The 27,950-nt window shown below is 31.7% G+C and overlaps 2 protein-coding genes across 3 annotated transcripts in view; both read left to right on the plus strand.

Moving 5' to 3' along the window:
- The window catches only part of LOC136274041 (uncharacterized), a 35,364-nt gene extending 30,223 nt beyond the window's left edge, over positions 1–5,141 (plus strand). For both annotated transcript variants that reach the window (XM_066080082.1, XM_066080083.1), the window contains 2 exons: positions 532–624; positions 1,352–5,141. In XM_066080082.1, the coding sequence (XP_065936154.1) occupies positions 532–624; positions 1,352–1,434 (176 nt within the window). In that variant the 3' untranslated portion in view covers positions 1,435–5,141. The remainder of the gene's footprint in view (positions 1–531; positions 625–1,351) is intronic.
- A 4,140-nt stretch (positions 5,142–9,281) lies between these two features.
- LOC136274042 (uncharacterized) lies at positions 9,282–27,845 on the plus strand. Its single transcript, XM_066080084.1, has 9 exons — positions 9,282–9,362; positions 9,493–9,717; positions 15,043–15,159; positions 15,456–15,507; positions 15,980–16,048; positions 16,765–16,859; positions 21,841–21,954; positions 25,692–25,811; positions 26,675–27,845. The coding sequence occupies exons 1-9, from the start codon at positions 9,302–9,304 to the stop codon at positions 26,683–26,685; spliced, it is 864 nt and encodes a 287-aa protein (XP_065936156.1). The 5' UTR covers positions 9,282–9,301; the 3' UTR covers positions 26,686–27,845.
- Positions 27,846–27,950: the final 105 nt, after the last annotated feature.

A 27,950-nucleotide genomic window follows, 5' to 3' on the forward strand; every position in this document is an offset into this window, starting at 1 on the left:
ACCACCGTAAGGAAAGCTTAAGGTGATATGGGACACTTCCATGTTGTGACGTATTGTTTATCGAAATAAACAATAAAATGAAATATAATTATATAAATTGTTTCTTTCCCGATATTGTCACCTAACAGTGTAGCGGAGTGGGTTAGAAGTTTTACTACAAATCTGTAAGTCATGAGTTCGAATCCCGCTCGGGGTTTTACAATTTTTACCTCTCCAAATATTTTTAAAAGCTATTTTTTTGGGGTTAAATATTGTAAAATTTGAAAATTCTACACCGGTCAAAGTATTTCAATTATAATGTACTTTAATCTACATTAATATCGACAGATTTCCCATAACACCTTAAAAATAGCATCATCAAAAATTTATAATATAAAATAAAATTACCCTAAGATATTGTTTAGCTTACATTTACCCCAACCTTCTCCTTTGAATTAAAACAATCTACTTAAAAATTAATTGAAAAACGTTAAATAAAACTGAGTAAAGTTTCACTTTTCCTTTTGGGTACTTCCGGTGCTGATGATCCAGATGACTTGATGGATGAATCAGATGTATCAAAGCAGTTTGAAGATGTCTCTACTCCTAATGCAAGGAAAACACAAAGGAAATATAAATTATTAGGTAAGAATTTTGGAACTGTGAATAGAAATGCATTTCGGCAAAGTACACAATGTACCACCAACGGCAATTCACACTGATATGAAAGAAATTATTTACTGCAATAATTTGAATTTTAGCGTGTAAATGACATGTTTGGTATGAACGTTATGGGGTAGGTAAATTGAAAAGACAGTGTGTATTACATTAATTTTCAGTTAGTTCTTCTGTTAGTTAGTTAGACAGTCTGTATTAAAAAGAGAATTCAATTTTTTAAATCGTAATTTTTGTAATTAAATCACGTGTGATATGAAACATAAACTGAATTTTATTAATATATTATTAATATATACTGCATTTTATTAAAATTCAAAGGAGTGTATATATAATACAAGGTATATATTACAAATGGCCGTGCACCACATGTATTTTGCAAAAATATAAAATTTCTGAAGGAGAATGTCACTAAAACAAATTCCATGTAATTTGTTTCTGTTATAATTTGTACACACATTTAAATTGTTAATAGTTTACTATATTATTATGCTTACTAAAAGACACAAAATCACTATTGATATTAGACAGTTTGTATTTGTACTGTCAAGATTGCAAACATTGTACGGTATTTTCTAATGATATCTTTTCTAAACATTGCTTGAGTATTACATTTATTTTATTTCAGAATAACAAATAAAATGTACATGCGTTTTACATTTATAAAAAACAAATTTATATTACACTTTTCCTTTAGATAATGGAAAAGAGGAAGAAAAAAAAGGAAAATCAGCAGATAGTACACCAGGTTCTTGCAGTGTTAAACATGAAGGATTATAAATCAAATTAGAAAGATCAATGAAATTTCAGAATATGATTTCTTAATAAAGCAATAGAATAAGATTTTCCCAAACATAAAGAAACACTTATATCAAAAAACCAAAAACAAATCTTAGTCTCAGATGTGAAATATTTTAAAATATATTGGAAGGGATTTCTTGTAATATTTATGAGTGAGGCATTTTTAGTGTAAATTACGTAGATAGATAGATAGATAGATAGATAGATAGATAGATAGATAGATAGATAGAAAGAAAGGGATAGAGAGATAGAGATTGGTTGTTTTATTACCGTTTACAAGTTTTGTTGTTCAATACAATAATTAAGACTTTGTTTTCAACACACTTTATCTGATTACCAAATGAACTTTTTTTAATTTTTATAAATATGTTGCTTATGTCAATGACCTGCGCCTTTTAAGCATCAATCTGCATAACGTTATAGTTAAATTGTGCACAATATTTTGTATGAATTTGCATGATGTAACATTTGTATTTTGTATAATATTCTGCTATTTGGTACCTTTTTACACATGTTAAATATATTCAATATTTATACCAAATTTTATAACTTTACGTTCAATTGTATACAATATTTTGATATTTTTTATTCGCAGCAATTTATGAATAATTGAAATATAGCAAAATATTTCAGCAATATTCGAATTTACAATCAGATTGCTATGGAAAAGTTTAATGAATAGAACTAATTCAATTGGTTAGGAATTGTCACGTTCTAAACTTTATTGAAACACGTGCTAAAACAGTTATATTTCTTAAGACATATGGAAACATGTAAAATCAAATTATACAAAATACAATAAAACGTTTTACATATATATTAAAATATTTCAAATGTTGAGTAGACAGTGAAACTACAGCATATTGTAAATTGTAACCTAGAAGGTAAAAAATCTAGATTTTCACCAATCGAAAAGTACATGTACATATAATTAAATATTCTATGCATGCAATCTGGATTTATTTTATGTTGTCGCTTTAAATGAAAGATAATAATGCTTAATTTTTTTTCTTGACAATCTTAAGAAACCAAAACCAGGTCGATAAATCTTAACATGAGACTTGATTAAGTAAAATTGTAAGATTTTAATTATTTTTGTTGTTGTTAAAACGTCATAATATTATCTTGAACAACAATCCTTATATCAAATGTTTTAAAACAAGAAATTCTACTATAGATATACACAAGTCATGCACAACCAATAATAAAATGATTACACATAAGAAATGAATACTAAGGCGTGTTTGTTTTGGTGATATTTTTTTAATTTACAGTACCTGGCTGCACTTTGTAAGCAAATGTCCAAATTAGTTCAAAATGAAATAATTGCATGTGTTTTTGCCGTTGATGTAACCGCGCTCTAACAATTCTTGCAGAAATTATTGCTCTGTGAACGGATATTAATACATGTACCTGTAACTGAACTATAACATGTTCATTTGATGAGCTATTGATTATGAAAAAATGACAATAACAAACTGTCAACCATCTCAAAAATCCATAAAACGAAATACAAATTCAAAGCAGAGCAACACGGAGTATTTATTTCAAAGAATAACTCGTTTATAAAAGCGAGTCCTTTCGAATTAAATTTTTTAAATAACTCTTCATCTATTTGAACAAAATTATGAATTTCTCACTGCAAATATAATTTTGGATAGCAAATTAAAATTGAAAAAAAAGGTATGGAAACCAAGTATGGACAAATACCAACGGGAAAACAAACGGAAAGACAGAGATAAAAACTTTAGTAATTTACTTTCACCGGTTGTAAAATAACTTCTTTAAATGGCATTTTTGTCCTAAGGTTACCATTCAATGATCCGGTGAAAATGATATATTTTAGTTACTTATCTTTTACTGAGTTTTAGATACATATATGTAATAAGAAAGACATGGCTCTGACTTTATTGATGTTGTTATATATGAGTTTGGTTCAGCATTAGATAGAAGTATTGTACAAATTAAAACATATTGATTATTATCCTTAGGTGTTTGTTTTTAGCTCACCTGAGCTGAAAGCTCAAGTGAGCTATTCTGATCACTTTTTGTCCGTCGTCCGTCTGTCCGTCCGTCCGTCCGCCTGTCCGTCTGTCTGTCCGTCTGTAAACTTTTTACATTTTGAACTTCTTCTCTAAAACCGCTTATCCAATTTCAACCAAATTTGGCACAAAACATCCTTATGGAAGGGCGAATATTAATTGCAGAAATAAAAGTCCGATCTGTATTCAAAGCGGAGAAAACCTTGAAACTGTAGAAAAAGGGGGGTGCATTTTAAAAAATCTTCTCCTCAAGAACTACTGATTCCAATTCAACGTAGTTTAGCATAAATTATCCTTATGGGAAGGAAAATATAAATTGCAAAAATTAAGGTCTAATTCTGTTTCAAATCTGAGTTATTACGAAAATAATAATAAAGGAAAGGCGTATTTCAATCAGTTTAATAGCTTCGGATTCGGCATCCGGTAAAATGGGTAGACAAGACTTGGCCTGGGCAAAACAAAAGATTGGCAGTTATTAATCTGCCAATCTCATTAAAATTTCACGATATTTGATGGACCAATATATTTGTATTTGCTGTAAATATTGCTGCAAAATAATGCGTATTTGGAATTGACGATTGCCGATCTGCCCCGGCTTTTATTTTGCCACGGCCCGGGTTTGCGTACCCATTTTACCAAGACTCGTATTCCATACATCTAAAACGAGGTTCTTTGTTTAAAGCAGCCATGACATTATACGAAAAAGGGTCGATTTGACTATGATGAATTTGCTTGTTGTGCAACAGTTCGCGAATGAAGGGAAATTTTTGAAACATGCAAAATATATTGGTGCCGATTTTGTGAAGTAAATTGAGGCTAAATATTTCAATGCGTTGACAGTTTTCACACATGACGTTGGTGTTAGCTTGTTCTGATTTTCGTTTCGTTTTCATTATTTATGCTTTGTAACCTGGGAACTATCGTCTGTGTTTCGTGATTTTTACGTATCAAATCAAACAGAGACTTCGGTAAATCAAACAGTTAACTAGTTACCTGCGCAAATTAAGCAAAATCTGATGTATCAAAAAAGTACTGAAATACAATTCATTATTCTATCGGTAATTCGGCATTATATTTTGCGTAATGGTAGATTAATGCGATAGGTTTTGTTGAGATGCTCGGCATTTTCTCGAGTTTATTCAGTTTAAATAGAGTTTGATATCGCTGTCGGAAATATGTAGTTAAATACATGTACATGTATATATATGATTCATTTCGAAAAAATAAATTGTGTTCTTTATTTGTTATAGTGCATGTTTCTTGTGTTTTAATTGTTTACAATTTCTATTTACTAACCATATTTGAGTGTTAAGCTTCGAATTATAAGCAAGATACAGAGATTTGCTCACAATTCTATGTTTGTACACAGATCTTAAAAACTAAAGATTAAAAAAGTAAAAAAATTGTCAATATTTATTAAGAAAATTTTCAAAGTCTCTTCTTCCAGAAACCAACTTTAAAAACTTATTGTATTGTAAACTTAATCTTTTTTTAGCTCACCTGAGCCAAAGTCTTCTTCTCAAAAACTATTAGGCCAGGAAAGCTCAAATTTGAGTGGAAGCATCCTCAGATAGTGTAGATTCAAGTTTGTTCAAATCATGGTCCCCGGGGGTAAGGTGGGGCCACAATAGGGGGATCATGTTTTACAAAAGAGTATATAGAGAAAATCTTTAAAATTCTTCTCAAAAACTATTAGGCCAGAAAAGCTCAAATTGAAATGGAAGCATCCTCAGGTAGTGTAGATTCAAGTTTGTTCAAATCATGATCCCCGGGGGTAGAGTGGGGCCACAATTGGGAGATCAAGTTTTACATAGGAATATATAGAGAAAATCTTTAAAAATCTTCTTCTCAAAAACTATTAGGCCAGGAAAGCTCAAATTAAAATGGAAGCATCCTCAGGTAGTGTAGATTCAAGTTTGTTCAAATCATGGTCCCCGGGGGTAAGGTGGGGCCACAATAGGGGGATCATGTTTTACATAAGAGTATATAGAGAAAATCTTTAAAAATCTTCTCAAAAACTATTAGGCCAGAAAAGCTCAAATTGAAATGGAAGCATCCTCAGGTAGTGTAGATTCAAGTTTGTTCAAATCATGATCCCCGGGGGTAGAGTGGGGCCACAATTGGGAGATCAAGTTTTACATAGGAATATATAGAGAAAATCTTTAAAAATCTTCTTCTCAAAAACTTTTAGGCCAGGAAAGCTCAAATTAAAATGGAAGCATCCTCAGGTAGTGTAGATTCAAGTTTGTTCAAATCATAGTTTCCATGGGTAGGGTGGGGCCACAATTGGGGGATCAAGTTTAATATAGTAATATATAGAGGAAATCTTTTAAAAATCTTCTTCTCAAAAATATTTGGCCAAGAAATCTCAAATTGGCATGTAACCATCCTTAGGAAGTGTAGATTTAAGTTTGTTCAAATCATGGTCCCTGGGGGTAGGGCGGGGTCACAATGGGGGATGAATTTTGATAGATAGAGAAAATCTTTAAAAGTCTTCTTCTCAAAACTCTTAGGCCAGGAAAGCCCAAATTTGAGTGGAAGCATCCCCAGATCATATAGATTCAAGTTTTTTTAAATAATAGTCCAGGGGTAGAGTGAGGCCACAATGGGGGATGAATTTTTACTTAGGAATATATAGAGAAAATCTTTAAAAATCTTCTTTTTAAAGAATTTTTGGCCAGAAAGGGTTTCAACTTGTGTAGAGGCATCCTCGGGTAGTGTAAATTCAAGTTTGCAAAATCACAGTCCCTAGTGGTAGGGCGGGACCGTGATGGCGGTTTGAATTTTTACATAGGAATATAAAGAGAACAGCTTTAAAACTATTCTGGGAAAGTGTTCGGTTCAATCAGTACTTAGTGTGAAAGCAAAGGTTATGCAGATTTAAGTCTGATGAAACCATGATTCCCTAGAGAAAAATGGGGCCATGAAATGGGGGGGGGGGGGGGTATATAGGAATAGAGAAAAATCTTCTTACAGGTACAACAACAAAAGGGGCTTGGTATTTACCAAAAAATAAAAGGTTGATAAAAATTGGCAGATTTTCAATTTATTTTAGCAAGATCTACTGTACTCAGTTGTCAAGATATTTTGATACTGTAATGCTAATTTGATCAGAATTAAGGCAATTGTTGCTCAGGTGAGCGATGTGGCCCCTGGGCCTCTTGTTATTATTATTATCCTTAGGTGTTTGTTTTTATAATAAAAAATAATAAACTTTATTTAACTGCTTAAAAAGGCAATGGATAATGAAAAAGATTAAATCAGGATATTTTTAAGGAAAGCTTTGCGGCTATAGGGAAATATTTCATGACCAGGTTGTCATTGTGATGGAGCAATACGTACCCTTTAGTAAACATAACACCTCGATTGAAATTACGCACCAAATGGATTTAGTTTATATCTGCTTCGCGCAGGACATAATTTTTTTATAAATTTCCCATAACCAAAAGTTAGTACATATGCCTTTACATCGCTTTTCAAAAAAAATTAAATCAAACAAATGATAAGATAGTTTTTATTAAAACTGTTGGAATTTGAAACTTTTCTTTGCCTTTTTGCGTTTGCAAAAGTGAGAAGTCGAATATATTGATTGGTCTCACATTTTATCCTAATTCCAAAACAACCCCTCAAAATCTAGACACAAAACGAATGATAAGATATATGGAAATATTTATAAACATTTAAAACACATTTTTGAACATATGAAATGGGCACATTTTCACAAAAGACTTCAGATTTTCAACAAAATGGCAGTTTGAAATTATATAATACAATACCCGATATATTGACACAAAACAATAATTGTCGGAAGATCTGGTTTATTATGCATGTTCTTGTTTGTCTTCTATCCGAGATAAAACATAAACAAGTAGTTACCTTCATTTTTGGTTGGTGTACTCTGTTTACATTCAATCTCAATTCACTTAATGCTCCGCTTCTATTTAAAACGCCTTATTTAAACCATTTGAATATTTCGGCCTGCCATTTTTGTCGAAATCAAATATATGCGTAAGGAGAAATATTTTAAGCTCTCTCCACTCGTGTATTTTATTTAAGTTGATAAATTAACAACAACCAATTAGTAAAACCTCTCATTAGATTTTTCGTTCATTTAATATATTACAACAATCTCAATCTGTCAAGAGTTGACAATTACAATCACTTAGCTGTGATCACAATTATGGTTAATTATATATCATTTCATCAATAAAAAGACCACATACTGTGACTCAAGATCTCATTCTGTGTTAATGTTTTTTTAACCATGATTTCAAACTGCAACTTGATAAGCAGTTTTACAGCTTTACAGCCTGAAATTTTATGGCAATCAAAACCCCATTCGGGTACATGCAATATAATCGTTTGTTTATTTGACGATCTCAAACTAATTGCAAAAAAATTAGTTTGTAAAGAAGAAATCGAACAAATACAAAAAACCATATATAGAGGGAAAAAATACTAAACTAGGTCGAGAAAAAACGAAACCATTTAATTTCCTACGAAATTGCTATAATTGGAAAAGTTTGCTATAGATGCTATGCAGGTGCAACATTGCTCACCTGAGCAATAATATCCGTAACTCTGATCAAGTTAACTTTGTGGGTTCAAATACAAATTATTTGCAAAATTTATTTGCATTGATTAAACTTGTTTATAAAGATTTTCAAATTGTCCTCAATGGACGTATTTTTTGTTAAAGATTTTGCACTCTTTATTGTTTCAGTGATTATTAGTGAAACAATTTAGAATAAAATATTATGATGTTTAGTACATAATGATATTACAAATTTTAGCATTGCATGTCCTGAAAAGAATATTTTGTCTAATGATTATACATATTTTCATATGTTGACATGTTGACCCTTCCATATACATGTACTCCAGTAACATTTCGGGAGTCTGAAAAGTTCTGAAGTTCTTACTATATTCCAATATTAAACTTTAATTCAATCCTTGGGTCTAGTTATGGTCTGTAGGTAACAGTTTAAGCATTTCGTAATTCAAACCTAAACAAGATGATTTCATAGTTATTTTTCAGCATTGCCGTTCTAAAGAAGACTGGATGGTCAACAATTTAACGATCGGATCAGCCTAAAATTTTAAGGTGTTATCTGTTTAGCTATGTAAGAAAAAATCCATATATTTTATACGGTATTTTGAATTTCGGTATTTTCCTATTTTTTTTTATATAGAGCTCTTCTTATGAAGAGATCAATACAGTCTTAAAACTGCTGCGACCACTAAGCCTTCCTAAATAATTATACATAAAAATTAAATTAAAAACACATTCTGGGGCTATGGAATTGTAAAGGGCCCGACGTTTGAACAACTGAAAATCAACATCATGTAAGGATGCTTGCATAAATATTTTAAGTAATGTCATCAAAATAAATGAGGATGTTTCAAACAAGTGTTTTTTTACCAAACGGTTTTGAGAATCACTTTTAAAGGTTTTCTTTATTTCTCTGTAAAAACTCAACTCCCATCGTGACCTCACCGTACCACCGGGGACCATGATTTAAACTAATTTAAATCTCAATGCTTCCATGACTTATTCAACAAGATTGTATCATTGATTTACTTAGCTTGGAACAGGACATGTTTAAATATGAAGCTTATAAAAGAACTGCTTGATTCAAATATAGAGTATATTTTAAACTATAAAAAAGTGTTTAAATCTTATATGTTTATCAATAAACATTGCAGGGTTTGTCTTATTAATTAAGAAAACCTCTAACCCGTGCTGTGTCTAAGTATGTATTATAAATAGAACGAAAACGAAAGTAGGTAGTACTGGATTTTCCATGGATATTTTAAAGACGGAATTATCTGTAGCTTTGTCAAAATTATCTCATATTTGTCCGAGTAAGTACTTTTTTATGCAATTTATAAAGCTGATACAAAGAAAACAATAGGAAACTACCTTAAAGCAATTAAGATTAAGTATTATCAACATTATTTTAATTTTTTTGTATTTCTAATATATGTTTTGCAGTCACTATGATGGATATCCGGCTTACAATATTTCTGACGTTTGTGGTCTCTCACAAAGTGCAGTCACAGTCAAGGCTTGTTGTGAATACCACTTGTTTGGAGTTAGCCAAACCGTCCAATCAACAGTTACGTCTAACCTGTCGTCACCTTGATTATCACTGTCTCCTGGATGAGACTCTCACGAAGGAGTTTGAGGTTTGTAGGGAGTGGAAGTGGATTCCTGGAGGTTAGAGTATAAAACCTGTTTATATGTTACATTAATTGTATGACAAGTCAGATACTTTTTGTAAAACAAATTCTTGAGAATTAATGTTAAAATTTACATACTACCGTATTTACATTTACAATTTTCATTTGCCTGAAAAGGTAATTATTTGAATTTATTCCATTTAACTTACAAATGGCATTCACACTTTCATGTAAAAAAACCTTATATTTCAATGAATAACAAAATTAGTATTTTGCTGTGTAAAGATTTATTCAGAATTGATAGAAGTCAAATTAAGAAGGAAATAAAAGGTGATCAAGTTTGATAAAAACCACAGTTGTTTAGTATACCGTCGTGAATTCTGGTCAGGGGTATTGACGTTTAATACCAATTAAATTCTTTAAAAAAAACTCTATGCATTGAATCTAAAGTAGAATTTTGTACAGAGAAATATTTTCTCCCGTTTTATTTTTGCCTCATTATTCATTTTTGGGAGTTGATTTTAATCAACTCTCCTATGCAGTTACTCAGGCAAATCGAAAGTGAAACAGAGTTTGGACCTAAGCACAAATCAACACCGCTGACAACATTTAGTTCTAATCAATAAATTCGATGTAATGAGTTCTTAAGCATTGTTTTTCAAGGAAACTCATTTATAGATACCTTGTAAATAGTCAGGTTTTAAATGGTACGAACAATTTGGAAAAAACTTGAAGTCGTACATTTTATGTATTCCTACGCCAGAGTTCAATATAGTCTCATTCAACCAGACGCTCGGCTGTCTCCGTAAATCTCCGACAAGCATAGAGTCTCTCTGGCTTGTCGAAGATTCACGGATACAGGTGAGAGTCTGGTTGAACGAGAATAGAGTTCAATTTTACTTGGATCCATACAATTTCTCATAACTATTTCGATTACTAATACGTAGTTTGATGGAATAATTCTTTGAATATTACACAACATGACTGATATTGGATTTTCACGAAATTCTTGTAGGATTCATAAATACTTATAGGAATTTACTTGCCATGCAAAATAACATATCGTTGATTTTAAAATAAATAACAATGGATAAAATCAACTCCCGTCAGTACTTCAGTACTTTGATTCTAATTGTGATAGGTCAATTTCGAGAAGTTGTAAAACCGTATGTAAGAATAGAAGGGCGAAAACAACTTTTGGATACAGTATTTATTTATATGATTTTTTTTGTAAGAGTAAAAATGTTCTTTAGATTCATACATGTCATATAAAATTATTTATGTGACGTTCAGATTCATTCGTACGAAGGTTGATCCACAAGTAATGTAACAGATGTAATAAAATGAAGAAAAGGGGCGAAAAGGAACAAATAATTGTTCTTTGAATGTATAACTAATTTGAAACCTGATTGCCATACAACATTTTTAGTCAGCCTGCAGGCTGGTTAATTAAGTTGGGATGAAACTTCAATACTGGAATTATGGAATAGAATTAGACAGTCGGTGCTAGAGTTATAAAACTGGTCAGTTTGTAGGTCAAACTGTGCATCGTCGTATTGGAATACTGCCCATGGGTATCGTTTGCGGTCATAGGCCAGAGTCCGCATATATATATCCTGCCGACTCTCTTCGTGAGATTGGAGAGGGAAAATATTTGCAGTGAATTGCGACGGGACCATGAAATTCAGCAACATTTAAAAGTTACAATTTAAAAAGATAAGTAGGCACTGGCGGATTTAAGGGGGGGGGGCGTGGAGGGCGCACGCCCCCCCCTCCCCCCTAAAATTTTCAAAGTATGCATGACTGTAGATGATTTGATAAATTTTACATAGAAAAGTTAGCATTTTGTGTTTCACTTTATTTATAATTATGCCTGACTCAATGTTACACCTCATTGATACACTAGCTGTGCTATGCTGACTGTAATTCTGCTGCTCTATAAACATCTATAAACATCTGATCCTAATGCATGTTGACAGGTTCTGATAACAAACCAATTAAACTGTGTTTAAAACAAGCAGTGTTGGTCATTTCATTATGGTGGCTGCATCAAATATCCCTGGGCCCTGAACTTGGAGTTTCGACCAAGAATCGACTGGAAATCCCAGCAGTTTTGTTTCAAGTGTAGACTTGTCATTTCCCTATTGCGACGCAAGCAGAAATTTCTGAATAACTGTATATTTTTTGAAATTTTTTCTAGGTAAAAAGACTATTTTTTGATATAAGAATATTGAAGATTTGATGCATCAGATATTTCTAACAGCTAATAGGGGGTCTGATACCGTAACGTCATTAGAATGTTGTAACTTTGATAGCCTGGTTAGTTTTAGGAGTTCATAAATGCCTAAAATATTTTGTTTTTAATCCAATACATGTATTAGGTATAAGTAACAATATGTGTCAAATTGTTATATAGGCCTATATGTTATAGGCTTTTGTGTAAAGTGTACGCGTACATAACTGACAAAATACCACTATTTTGAGCCTGGTTTTACCTTCAAAATACACGAAAACCCAGGATCTTCCCAGACCCCCTGCCTCAATAATTTTATCCACGCCCCCCCCCCTAACTACAAATCCTAACCCTGGTAGGTGTGCAGTACTATAGTCTGTCCCAAGTTATTGCTTCAATCGCTTTTTGATGATTTTTAAAATTACACATACCTGTGAAAGAAATACAGTTGAAATCGTTAAAAGGGAATTTATCCAAGATATCTTCATTGAACAATTATCCCTTTCCACTCAGAAAAATTCACAGGAACGAAAACAGATTCCTTACGGAGATTTATAATGGGGAATGTTTACATCTTTTCTCCATTCGGAATACACTCGGAATACATCGTGCACTTTTTTAACGTTATCATCCGGGCTTATTAATGGCTGTTGCAATGCAAAATCTCCGTAGACTTTCAATTTCGGGATGTGTATTGAAACCTGAAGCGGTAGAGGGGGCGTTTCAAAACAGATAATCTGGACATTTTTTATATTAGTGGATGAACGTAGTTTGAGCACAAAGGTATTTAATATTGCAAAAAGTGGTGGAAGCAAAAACTCGGGACAGAGTATAGTCATATATTATATGTACATAAAAACTACACTGTTGTCTAACGGTATATATTTATTGTTCAGGAAACTATATTTCGTGTATTTTAATAGATTGTGTATTCTTTTATGACCTAATATAAATATTCCGCTGGCTGACTATCTTAGCTTTTTTAGCTTACCTTATATTACCGATGCTGCACGCCAACGACGTTGTTTTTTGATTCTTGACGTTTTTTATTTATTTAAGGAGGCCGACTTTAGTTTGCATTGCGCATGTTTTTGCGCATTCTAATATAATACAGTTGTTTTATACTTCTTATGAATTTTTTTCGATATCATTTATAAAATTGAACACAATAAACAAAATACAGATAAAAATATTTAGATTTTTAAAGGAAATTTTTATTTTTAACACGATTTTTACGTTGTGCGGTAGGGGAGCATTGCCATCGCGCTTTTATGACGTTATGATAAAATGAAGCTTTGTAGGAGTACGTTATAAGAAATAACATAAAAGAAAAAGTAAAAATTGTACGCTGTTGAAATTTTATATACAGAATGATGCTATCCTCGAGGATATTTTCCTCATTTTTGGAATGAATCCATTATACTAATCATCATTCGTGATGATCCAAATATATAGCAAAATTTGGTGCATTTTAATATTTTGAGATGGCCCCCACTAAAAACCAGACGGTAGAATTTTGTGTTTTTTACATATAAGGTAGGAAATGATATTACTTATCATATATAACAATTTGAGAAAAAAAGCTATTGTAGTATTTTTTAAAACTGCTTTGATGTGAGGAAAATGACAGTTTCCTATACATTCCTATAGTAAATGTACCTCTATTTTGAGATGGTCCCTTAAAAGAACCAGACGGTCGATTTTCATGAACCTTCGCATATAAACTAGAGTTGGTTTAAATTACATATGGTTAAAAAATAAAGAGTTTTGCTATTGTAGTTTTTCCGCAAAAAAACCCAAATCAGCCTCCTTAAACAATAAAATGCTTTCTTTGATGATTCATTCGGGTTATGAAGGTAGCGATATTGCAGACAAAATACATAACCTGCGTTAGCGGGTTATGTAATTTTTTTTCTGCAATGATCGCTACCTTCATAACCCGCATGAATCATCAAAGAAAGCATTTTTTGTTTATATTAACTTCTTTCTTTTAGCTGACTGATAAATTGAATATGAAATATAAGTAAAATTCACTAAATTACAGTTAATGTACGTAAGTACGTCAGCTAAAAGAAACAGCCCAATCGTCTCCTGTGAGACTTTGAGTCTGACATCGTCATGATTAGTCCGTGCAGTCCGTGATTTTTCCTAGGTCGCTGTAGGTTTGGACCATTCAATGAACAGGGCGTGTCGATATCTGTCCTGTCATTTTCTTGTCAGTTTCAGCCGCTGTAGATTTCGACCAATCGATAAACTGGGTGCGTAGATTTCAGTCTGGCTGTTTCTATACAGCTGTGAATTAAATATAAGTTTCCGTAAGAAATAGAGGGAACAATACTTGGTAGATGTAAATATAAATCAATAATTGAGTTCGTTACAAATATTTGAACATGATGCAAAATCTTTATAACCAGTTTTGGACCGTAGATTATTTCCCGTTTGCTTGATCTTGCTCGGTTGAACAAAAATGTACATTAGTTTACTTTAAAGTTCTTTGATTGAGGTATCCGAAAGTACTAACAAATATTTAATGTACAGCACATATCATTCAGTTATATGAAATACATTTTTCTATTACACCTTGGTGATGAACTATTCTTGAAGTGATGTTAAGCATCAAATAGACAAAAAGGATTTTCACATAGAAGTGGGATCACAAATAATGTAAATTGTAATGTAAAGGATATCTAATGGTTTGACTTAATTTAGGAAAAAATGACAATAGCAAACTGTCATATGAATTTATCCAACTTGGTACATGTGTCCCATCCCCTTGTCAACGCTTAGGATAAAAAACATAAAAATCTTCTAATGAAAACAATGTTTCATTATTTCTAATGCAGCGAAATGAAAGAGAGTTTTGTAAATAAGTATTAAAAAATGTCCATTAGACATATATCCCTTGACTGTACCAGTTTAGCCCACCTGTATTACCAAAATATTGACCATATTACATTATACTTTAATGAATGTTCATATCATGAACAAATAAATGTAATAAGTAACGCATGCTAAGACCATTCTTAGTTAGAAATAAATATATGTTACACATAGGTTTAAAAAATTGTGATATTGTTAATTGTTTATTTTGAATCATATTTCAAACTTTTATGTCATTTTAATTTCTAGGAAACTGTGCGTATTTCAATTCTTATAATAATGGTAACATCGACGGACGACCGTGTATAAGTACAGCAAATATGATTTGTCCGAATATGCAGTATTCGTCTGCAGACACTACCAAATGTAAGTAAAATTTGACTAATTTTTCAGTTGATGTTATATATTCGGTCCAAAATTCCCATCTTCTACATAAATTTAACTTTTACTGGGTATTCTTAAATCTATCTTTCTAACTTTGATTTGTTGGGGAAGGCGACGTACAAATGCGTTTTGCCAAATGTAGTCATTCATTTTTTTAACACTTCACGTTAATTAATTTGGGATGGTTTTTTTTTTAACAATGATATGATTATATAGATGGCTATTTCATGACCCACAGCTAATTATATTTATACACTGTATTTATTCATTTGTTGCAGATTCTTCTTGTTATATGCAGAAAAACACATCTACGATTGGTTCTACTACAAGGTACATGTATATGAAAAGATTATTATATACCAGTATTTTGTGTCAACATATATTTGATATAGAAATAAAAAATCTTTTCGATACTGTTTAGGCAATTATTAGAGCGGACATAACTTTAAACTTGCTGTAGTGTAAATGAACTGACCTTCCGTTACATCGACGGCTTAGAAAATGGTTCTGGATAACAGTTTGAAAATTATTAGAAAAGTATCAAAACATATTATTGGCGAAGGGGGGGGGGGTGGGGGGGAGTTAATTGCTAATGTTTTAAAGTGGTGAAAACTACCTGGTTCTTGCAAGGTACATATATCATATATGTTATGCGTAATTTTGTAGTCTTGATAGGATAGCTAGATTATATCAAAGCAAAGACATCTAATTTGTATTATATTAACGTTGAACCAACAACTGCTAACAACGTTAATTCATTTTTCCTTAATTATGTATCAAAATAATGACTTCTTAATTTCAGTTCTTATGGAGGGCCCTCCACGTCATTTTCAATTTTTGAAACCAGTCACAAGAATTCTTACGGAACATGGTAATAATTAGTTTACCCACAATAGGTGTACTGATTCAGACTTAAATCCGAATTTGTTAACTAAACACTTCATATGAAAAAATGATGGCTAATGTTGATAATATTATTTGTTTACACGGGTATTCATTACTACATGACATTATGTAAAATTTAAACCAACAAACATGTCTAATCGAAATAACGCAAATTAAAAACATGCAGAACATATGTTTTAACAAACATATGTTCAAAATATGTTCAACATACGCTGAACATATGATTACCATAAATATATGTTCAACATATGTTTTGAGTCTGTAATGTGTTTAACATATTTTTCAAACATATGTCAACAATATTTCTCAAACATATGTTCAATATGCTGTGAGAACTTCATATGTTTAACGTATATTCAACATATGTTTAACATATGTTACTCGAAACATATGTTTAACATATGTTGCAATTTTACCCGTGTTTGACTAGGCCTACTTGTTTAAATGATCAAATACATGCAAACCAAACAATGTAATATCTAATCGTTTTAAGTGATCGACATTTATAGTTAGAACTTTGTGTTCGGCTAACATTTCGTATAAACTGCTTTGTATTTTTAGTAAATCAATAATGGTGATTAGGAAACTATAATAATCTCCATGTTATTTAGTGGCTAAAGGTTTAGTACAATATTTCCTTGTGAGCAACTTTCTTTGAATTTTTTTAAATATTTTTTTCAGGAAGGATATACATATATATGTATATATAGCTATAGCAGTTGGTGTAATTATTCTTACCTTATGTATTGCTGTGATGTGCTTCAGATACAAAAGAGGTATGATAGTTCACATTGTGGTTGAAACGCAAGTTTAAGGAGGCGGGGTGACCATCAGATTTATCTTTACATTTTAGAGATGATTCATTAAGCCATTCATTCATTAAACAATTAGTTGGTAAGTTTGTATCTAAATAGTTTTAATAAGCTTTTAAATATCAATCAATATCTGTATACCAAGCTTTTCCCAAAAAGATTAATATATTCTAAAAATATGACCAGGATCGTCCAGCTTTATTAAATAATGAAATTTATTTTGGTAACCAATAGTTGCACTTATTACTAAATCAATTCTATTCTATTATAAGGATAGAGAAATGCAAAATATCAAATAAAATATGACTATACGAGTGTTGTTCGGAAATTATTGAGACAAAACAATTTTGTTTTCTCTTTCTAAGTTGCGAATTTTAATTAAAATTGGCATGAATATTGAAGAAACCTAACCGAATAATTGAGCAAAATTATATTACAAAATTATAGATAGTTCGTTATGAACATAAAGAAGTCGGTGGTCGAGGTACCCGGTGCATGCAAAAATAATATTGATAAAAGAAATCAAATTATGTATTTACGTTTTGTTATTTATTGTGACTAAATTTTGTGTAAGTTTTACTAGTGTTTGGGTTGAAATACGAAGAGAGTACGTAATTATTTACCAAGCAATTGAAATCTGACTGAGGCGGTTTATTGAATTTTGACGTCAAGGCGGCGGAGCATATATACATAAAATTAGTGTGAACCTCGGCAGAAAACCTTTTTTTGGCCAAGAAATTGCCTAAATAAACACTAAACGATGGAAAAGGGTCAAAAGCTTTAGTTAATCCGTTTTTAGCTCACCTGAGCTGAAAGCTCAAGTGAGCTATTCTGATCACATTTTGTCCGTCGTCTGTCTGTCTGTCTGACCGTCCGTCCGTCTGTAAACTTTTTACATTTTGAACTTTTTCTCTAAAACTGCTTAGCCAATTTCAACCAAATTTATCTAAAAGCATCCTTTTGGAAAGGCAAATATAAATTGCAGAAATGAAAGACCGATCTTTATTCAAAGCGGAGAAAACCTCGAAAATGTAGAAAAAAAGGGTGCATATTTAAAAATCTTCTTAAGAACTAATAAGTGAAATTCAACGAAATTTTGCATAAACACTCCTTATGGAAAGGAAAATATAAATTGCAAAAAATATGGGCTAATTCTGGGCTAATTCCGGTGTAAAAGTAGGTTCTTTGTATAAAGCAGCCATGTTGGACGTATGATAAACGGGTCGATCTGACAAATCATGTGCAACAGTTCGCGTGCAAAGGGAATCTTTGAAACATGCAAGATACATTGGTGCCGATCTTGTGAAGTAAATTGAGGTTAACTATTTCATTGCGTTGACAGTTTTCACATTTGACGATTGTGTTATGTTAGCTTGTTTTGATTTTCGTTCATTTTCATATTATTTATGCTTTGTAATCTGGGGAACTATCGCTTGTATTTTATAATTTTTATGTATCAAATCAAACATACTTCGGTAAATCAGACAGTTGACTGTTTACCTGCACAAATAGGCAAAATCTGATGTTTTAACAAAGTACTAAAATGCAACTCATTCTTTTGGTAATCCGGTATTATCTTTTGCGTAATGGTTAATTAATGCAATGTATTTTGTTGAGATGCTCAGCATTGTCTCGATATTATTCAGTTTAAACAGAGTTTATTATTGCTGACGGAAATATGTACTAGGTATATAATTTATATGATTCATTTTGAAAAATAAATTGTGCTCTTTGTTTTAGTACATGTCTCGTCTGTTTAATTGTTTACAATTTCTATTTACTTACCATATTTGAGTGTTAAGCTTCAAAATGTAAGCAAGATACAGAGCTTTGTACACAGATATGAGGCCATTTTTTTTTTTACATTTTAGATGTTGAATAGGAAATACCAAGTTAAAAATCTAGCAAAATTGTGTATCTTGCTTACAATTCTATGATTGACGCTGAAATTTCATTGATCATGCATTAGAAATGTCTCTCTAAACGTTAAATACTTGTACAAAAATGATATGCTGTAACTACTTTCTGGGACCTCCTGTAATACGATGAATTATATGAATTCCACATTAATTTTGTTAGTTTTTTCAGACACGAGTAATTAAAAACTACACCGTTAAAACAGTTTCCATACTTTCCATAGTTCTGACACATTTTGTTACGTGGATAAAGAAAATATCACAGCGTAAAATCATCCTGGTTTGTAGCCATTTGATGTTTTTGAATAAAAATGAAAATAATGGGTGGGTCTTAGTAAAATACAGTGATATGCCTGTCATTACATTGACTATAATAACACTTTTACATGTCACTTAACAACATTTTTCATTCGAGTGTATTCATCAATCAAGTGAGTAAGGTTAAAAAGTCACGGGAGTTTACGCTAGGTAAACAACAGGTGTTTATGATGGGGAAGACCAATTAAATTTTTAAATGTTTTTAATTTGAGGAATTGAGCGCATTGAGGCACAGTTGTAATCTTCACATCTATAGGAATTTTTTAAATAAAATCTTCTTCCGATATAGTTCATTCCACCAACTGGTGTAATATCGAACAAAAAATATAATAATTTAAAAAAAAAAAACTAGTATTAAGGAAGGAAATGTACCTAGTATATGCTCTCAAATATTTCGATCGCTTTTATAGTTAGGGGGAGGGGCAGAATGAAAAAATAGGGAATTGGAAGTTAACTGTGTACCCTACCAAAATCTTGCATAGGATTTTCTTATTTTTGGTAAAAATGGTGTCATACCAATCAGATTATCTCATACCATACATTTTAGCTCACGTAGACGTAATCAGGAAGAGCTCATAATATACCCTAAGACGTCAAATATTTCATTATATGATATTAGATAACATCAAATAATAACTATTTTGATATGTTAAAATTGAACTTTATTTTATATAATGATACATAGATACATTTAGCGTGAAGCACTACCAGTACATTTATGTAAAGCTATCATGTATTTATGGTACGATAGCAATATTCGTTGGATCGAGGATTCATTTTTGTTTTTATGAACTATTATGTTCTTTCAGATACAAATAATCTTTAATAAATAAATCCACTTGCGTCACAATAATTCCGCAGTATATCGGTGTTAAAGGTTACTTGTTCTTCTATATTAACTGAGTTCATGATCTGTCATCTCAATATTAATATCAGAGGTTTATACGGATAAGACATACTAGACTTTGACCCGTGCGTGCACGGGTTGACATTGCATATGATATCGGACATTTACGAAATAGATACATCGACACACCGTATATTTTATACATTTACGTAACCAAGCTTTAGGCCTACAATAATGCTAACAATTTCACTACACTCTGCTTAGTAAGAATAATCTAACTGTGCCTTGTGACAGACCTTCACCACTGTTAAAATGCCTCCCATCAGAGACATAAATAACAGAGATTGAAAACTGATCGAAATCTCGCAGTCCCTATTGTAAAGTGTTCCCAGTATAAATCAGTATATCTTTCTAATTAACAATTATATCGTTATATTAACGGCTAAAACATATTACGAATACATTTTAAATATTTTTTAATGAGTTTATGTCATTTAAACAATATTAAAAGAGGAGTTTTAGGATCGAGGCAGTTGGCCACCTGTCGTTCGAGATTTCGCTGAAGTTTTATAGCTGGCCAATATATTTTCTATATATTAATCGTCTTTTCAATTTTTTATTTAAGAATGTCAAAAACCTATGCACATTTTTCATAAAAAAAAATATACATTTGGTTTTAGGCCGTTATCTCAGTTTAGTAAAATGTAGTTCTCAAAGTAAGGTTTGTCCTGTAACATTTTTCAACAACAAAACACGCTAATGGTGGAGTTGCCAATCTCTGTTATTTATGTATCCGCTCCCATATACCCGTAATGTAGCGAAAATTGTGGAATTGCTCCGAAACGATTTTCGAAAAAATTAATGAAGCTGCATTGAAAATGACAGTTAAATTATTCATATCAAACTATTTTGAGGCTGTTTATATCTTTCATCTAAAAATTAATTCATATTAATAAAGAATTATACACTTTTTCACCAATGTTTTTTACTGGCTTCGAATTAAAACACCATGCTGAGATTCGGAAATCTCGCGACTTTTCAATATTAAATGCACTGTGTGAGAGTGATCTTCCGTATTTCCTTTGATGAACAGAATGTATGACAGATTTTCATTGAAAATTCTCACGTATTTGTAATATCGTTTTTTGAGTTTATCAATGCAAATGTGACATTGTAGAAACATAAACTAAAGAGCCTCCCGTGATTTAGCCTGAATGTAATGCGCATGCGCAAGATTGTAAAATCAAAAAAAAACTCCGGATTTTTTAAAGGAAATTTCACTGATAATTAATAAGCGAAGATTGATTTAGAAAAAATGAAAACAAATTGGTAATCTCCAAGTACCAATGATGTTTAAAATATATAAAACAGAAGACAGTGCTCTCCGATTTCTCGGTATTAAAGCCCAAAAATTGAGTCTATTATTTTAATATAGTAGTATAGATTATATCCGACTTTTACTATGCTCTCATACAGGCTAATTTATTAGCAACAGCTTGTTGTTTGCCTGTGTAAATTAGTTGAGGTCTTTGATACATTGTATTTAAAAGGGGATCAAAATCAGATAATTGTACTTGCTAAACTACATTATATTTAGAAAAATAACAAGATTATTGCATATAAACATCAACCTCATTTTAAAAAATACCACACTAATGACAAATGTTTAAGCAATATCGGAATTTTGTTAATACAATAGGATAGACCCTTAAAAATAGTTTACAATTTCCCAATTCTTGGAAGATGAGTCCATTTGAAAGTAAAATTAAATAACCAAAAAACAATTATCATTTTTCATCAGTACTCTATAGTTCCTTTAAGTTCTTTAGAACATGTTTACAGTCATCTATTCTCTTCCTTACAGTAACCAATGGTAAAAAAGGCACAAATTCGAGTGATGAAAAAAGTGATGATCGAGGTGCAGGACTGCCTTTGTTTACTTCTGCAACGAACGATAAGCTTAAAGAATTACCTACGGGTGAGTGCAGATATTAATTGACAGTTGCACTGTAGAAAGTCAAGGTAAAATATTAATAGTGTAAAACCTTGCAATAAATCATTTTCTCGCATTATCACCGGTGTGAGATCGGTTTGTCCGGTGTGAGACAGCAGTGTGAGAATTTCTGTCTTACACTGTGTATTACTACGCCGTTTTAAAACATAAACAAACGTTGTCGGCTGTAGGGAAATGCAAAATGGTGCATTGAGATTATCCATTAAGTAATTGAGTTGCTTAATTAATTACAATTTATCATATTTTTAATTAAAAAACTGTCGTATGCTCTCATTTTGACTTGCACTATTTGAAGCACGCGGAGGAATAAACTGAAAGTAATCTTTTGAACGTCATAACATAAAGTTGTCAAACATCATTTTTAAGGTAATATAATGCGAGAAAATTATCACTCATTATATACTCGTGTGGGATAGTGAAATTCCACCTCGGGGCCAAGATTCACGGTCTAGGACTCGGCAAAGCCTCGTCCTAGACTGTGAATCTTGTCTCGTCCTAGACCGTGAATCTTGTCCCCTCGGTGGAATTTCACTATCCCACACTCGTAATAATGAATGATTCTATTAGTCTATATTTACATTCCACGTTTATGGATGTAAAGGTAATTTGCATTATGACATCATAAATGTTGAAGCACAACGTCGCACGCTAAAAACAAAGTTTACGTTTGTGCTTGATAATAGCGAGCGCGAAGCGAGCTTTAAGAACGAGTGCGGGCGGAAATCCATCCAGAATTTTTTTTGTCTACGTCCAATAATGCTCTCTAATGTTTTCATCCGTGGTGCTATGCCAAATGGCTGACATTTAACTCGTCATTTACGGTGCCTTGAGGTTTGAAGAAAGGTTTTGAGTACAGCGCACGCTGTTAATTAATGTATTGTTCAAAATGCTATTTTTTCTCCTGGGCATCTTGAAAAGAAAACAAATACATAGTAAGGTTCATCTAGGAGGCCTCAATGTAAAATGTAAACTTCATTGGTTCTTTTTAGGTGCCATCTCAAAATACAAGCAGATTTACTATAGGAATATATAGGAAACTGTCATTTTCCGAACTTCGAAGCAGATTATAAAAAACACTACGATGGCTTTTTTTCTCAAATTGTAATATGTGATTAGTAATATGATTTTCTACCTTACATGTAAAAAATACTAAATCATATCGTCTAGTTTTTAGTGGGGTCATCTCAAAATATTAAAATGCACCAAATTTTGCGATATATTTGAAATATTACAAACGAAGGTTAGTAAGTGGATTCGTTTAAACAGTAAGAAAATTCCCCCAAGGATAGCATTATTCTGTGTGTAAAATTTCAACGGCGTACGATTTTTACTTTTTCTTAATTTTAAGTTGTTTTCGTACGTACTACAAAAATTCATTCTATAATAACGTCACAAAAGCACAATGGCAACGCTCACCTACCGTGTAATAATAAAATCGTTAAAAAATGATTTTTTCTTAAAAAATCCAAATATCTTTATCTTATTTTTGTTTATTGTGTTCGATTTGATACATGATATCGAAACAAAAAATCCATGAGAAGTATAAATACACTGTATTATGCTAGAATGCGCAAAAACATGCTCAATGAAAACTTTAGTCGGCCTCCTTAATGCATTGCGATGACATTTACTTGCAAAACATGTACACTGTTTAGAGTCTCTAGTATGAAATACACATCTACTACTCAACTCAGCCCAATAAAACAGAAATCATATCCGCAAGATTTAGTAAATAACAATCGCAACTTCTCTGGCCTTTCCGGTAAGCTCGGAAAAACACCTCGAATGTATTATCTATAGGCGTCCATTACAACCCCCCCCCTTTTATATATATATATATATATATATATATATATATATATATATATATATATATATATATATATATATATATATATATATATATATATATTAAATTCACAGTGGACATATCTAGTTCCAATAATGTATTTTTGGATACTACATCCACCTTGGAAGATGGTGAAATAAAATTCAGTCTCCATACCAAACCCACTGATTCACACCTCTACCTCAAGCCTTCGAGTTGCCACCCTCCCCATACTTTTAGAGGAATTCCTAAAGGATTAACTACCCGAATCAGACGAATCTGTTCTTCTAATGAAATCTTTGAAGAACAGAGCAGAATCTTAAAATCCAATCTGTGTAATCAAGGTTATAAAGCCCACACAGTTCAATCTGCAATTGATGAGATGATTACAAAAGACAGGAAAACCCTTTTACAATACAAAGAAAAAACAGACAAAAGCAGGGTTCCACTTGTCACTACATATCACCCCGCCCTTAAGAACCTCAACAGCATCCTTAGAAATAATCTGCTCATTCTTTACACTAACGAAAGAATGGCTGATCTTTTCAAGGATCCACCAATGGCTGCGTTTAAACGCCCGATGAACTTAAAGGATATGGTAGTGAGGGCAAGATTAGACAACCCGTTACCAAATGGTGGTTTTAAAACACGTTCCGATGCCAGGTGCCTTTTGTGCAAACACAGCACCAACGCGGACAGTCACGGGTCGCACCTACAAAATATTTAGCAACACTTCTTGCCGCACAGACAACTGCATCTATCTCATCAGTTGCAAAGTCTGCTCTAAGCAATACGTTGGTGAAACAGGTGACCTCTGCAGAAGGATCAACAACCACCGTTCTACCATAAAGACCAAAAAAGTCAAGGAGCCCGTCGGAGAACATTTTAATACAAGTGGCCACAAATGGGAAGACATGACAGTATTGGTTATTGACCATAATCCTAACTGGACAGGCGCGGAGAGGAAAAGCAAGGAAAAGTTCTGGATGCACAGACTCAAATCATTCAGACCTGATGGCATGAACAAACAAATGGACTTCACTAAAATGAACGTCTCATAGCCATATATCACCTGAAACCCACATAGTAATTCTATCAAATCTGTCAACTGCGCCTCTTTCATTTATTAGTTTCTTTACTACCTTTTATTTGTAATTCATTTTTTTCTTAATTTTATTCATTTATTTATTTATTTTCATTTAATTTTATCTCTTTTTAATCTAAAATTCGAGTCTATATCATAAGTGCCGTACGAGTTAACAACGGGGGTTCAAATTTTCATTTATTAACTCGGACGTCAATTTTAATTAGCTAATTAACTTAATCAGGCGTGAAGTTTGCAGTCGATTGATTACTTTATAGCGATCGGCGACAGTATCAACACCTTTAAGAATGTGATCAAATGATGTGTATAATGTAGCTGTTCTTTTTCATAGTTTTTTACTCATGTAATTTATTTTTTGGTCCTGAAGAAGGGACGGGTTGTCCCGAAAATTTGACAATTTCTATTGTTCGTGTCGTTAGCCATTTTTAGTGCTTTATATATATATATATATATATATATATATATATATATATATATATATATATATATATATATATATATATATATATATATATATATAACACAGGCAATTTTAATACAGGTAGTTCAATATTTAAACATATATATATAAGCAAACCCCGCTGGCGCCCCAAATATACGACATTTGAAGTTATGGGTTATATAGTACAAAATCGATACACAGTGTTATCACAGGCAAAGACACTGGATGGGCGCACTTGCAAAATTATAAATTATAAATTCAAATATATCTTTGAAATAAAAACAAACAAACAAAACTTCAAAACCTTGATTTTTTTCTATTTTTAGATGGAAACGAATTAAAAAAAAACTTAGCAGATGCATCAGATAGGTCTCTTGATTCAAAGAAATCAGAAAATGAAGACGAAGACAATGATACATTTTATTTATGTCCTGAGAAGATACCAGGTGTGTACATAACATCGTTAAAATCACAGTAACAATGCATATTCTACCTGTGAGCGATTTCATTTGTATCACCCATTATGTTTATCTTTTTTCATGAATCTGAAAAATCATGATGTCTAAAATTCCCTAAAAATAATGTTGATGACTGACAGATAAGGGATAAAGAAAATGAGCAGAAAGTACACAAGTTTCATTGTTTTCTAGTGATAATTAAGGAATAAGGAATCATTCTTTGAGTATAAATCCAATAGAGCCCGAAGAGCTTTATGATAGATTTGATCACGCCCCGACCGAAATTATCACCTCATAATATTCAAAGAATGATTCCTTATTACTTATATTTATATAATTTTAAACCACCGTACTATTAAATATTTAGATATTATTAAGCAAACCCCGTTGGCAGATATGATGCACCTGTGATTACACCGTGGAAAGCTTACAAATGATAGCACCAACAACATGTAAACACGCAGAATTTCATGTAAAAGACATGTAAATATTACGTAAAAAGCCATGATATATATTTCGTCAGAATATTCACAAGAAAAGTTGGTAGCATTTTTTGTGCATAATCAGGTCAACTACATATATCAATTGTGTTCTATGTCAATTGTGTTCTATGTCAGCACTGTTTAAACTTTTACTAAGATACATTTTGATTCATGCAAGATACACAAAGTGGCTAGCGATGTTATACAAAGCATAACACGAACATCTTTGCATTGCCACTTTGTGATATTGCATGATACACCCATTGTTTTAAAATTATATAAAATGATCAGAGTGGATGATTATAAGAAACAGAAAAATTAATACTGACAATTGAAACCATAAAAATTATATTCATATGATTTTTGTAGATAGGGTCTGAAAATATCACGTAAAGTAGTGAAGACAATCATCACAAGGATGACTGGGAAATCTGTTCAAAAATGGGAGGTAATGAAACAGATATAAACACATGGACGGAAAATTTGCCTGACGACTTGTACCGCCCTATCAGAAACGTAAAATGTCAAAACTCGTTCATTATACTTTTGTACATTGTACTTCGAATTGATCTTGGTAAAACATCCTCCAAATTCTGGATGGGGAACTCCAGTGATTAAAAAAGACATCGGTATTGGAGATGACATAAAAAGACTGTACATATGTATAAGATTCATCCCATTATTTATGGGGTATCAGGCCCGGTGACAGTATCTGTAGCAGTTGAACATAATGATAGAGGCACTCACCAGGCTGGATCATGATGCTAAATTTAAAGAGCATTTGAAAGCACTTGATATAGAAATTACATGCTATAAAAAATTAATACAGACAAAAGATATTAATACACAATATAATTTATGTTATTAAAAAAGAGAAAAGAGAAAAAAAAATTAAAAAAAATATATCTTGTTTTATCTATAAAAATGATATTATCTTGTTCATTTAGTCATGTTTTAATAAAGGAAATGCAGCCATTAACAATCTGAGAGGGTGATATGATAAAATATAAATTTATAAAAATAGTCCTCATTACAAAGACTGGAAAATCATTATTAAACTTTACTTATTAGACAATTACTAGTAATCAGATTAAGTACACAAACATTATCGAGGAAAAGTATGAAAAGTAGACGATAAATACCATCATGATTTTTTTAAATAAAGGCTTTGGCTTGTTTTTCAATGTATTAAACGGTTAAATTTTAAATATCCGTGTTGAAGAACACATCATCGAAAGTCAGGATTCGTTTATCCAGTCAAGGGGAAAAGGTGACGATAAAGACTGACTGAATAGGATTCAGGCCATTGTTCGTGTAATATTATAACGTGTGTGTGAATTCTTAAGGTATCCGATGTACAATTGACCAAATATTGATGCCTGGTAAGGTATATATTCAATGTACTCGTTTGATAGGTAAGGATATGTAGTTTCTAAAAATAGATGTTTTTCCCGCCAAATCACTATGGGGAAGTAACTCTAGCTCTGCAAATCACACATGGTAAAATACTACTTTTCTTTGACGAAAACATATGTAATCATTAATAATATTTATCATATAAATATTGCCAACATATTTTAATAAAAATAAAGTTTTTAAATAAATTGATTACCTTTAATATCAACATTTTTTTTATTTTTGCTAA

This window comes from Magallana gigas, chromosome 3 (genome assembly GCF_963853765.1).
Source record: "Magallana gigas chromosome 3, xbMagGiga1.1, whole genome shotgun sequence".
Taxonomy (NCBI): Eukaryota; Metazoa; Mollusca; class Bivalvia; order Ostreida; family Ostreidae; genus Magallana; species Magallana gigas.

Bases quoted from the DNA above. Each gene is read 5' to 3' on its own strand.
- LOC136274042 (XM_066080084.1), top strand. From the start codon at position 9,302: ATGGATATTTTAAAGACGGAATTATCTGTAGCTTTGTCAAAATTATCT. The intron at 15,160-15,455 runs GTAAGTAAAATT...CATTTGTTGCAG, and splicing joins GTCTGCAGACACTACCAAAT to ATTCTTCTTGTTATATGCAG. The intron at 15,508-15,979 runs GTACATGTATAT...TCTTAATTTCAG, and splicing joins ACGATTGGTTCTACTACAAG to TTCTTATGGAGGGCCCTCCA.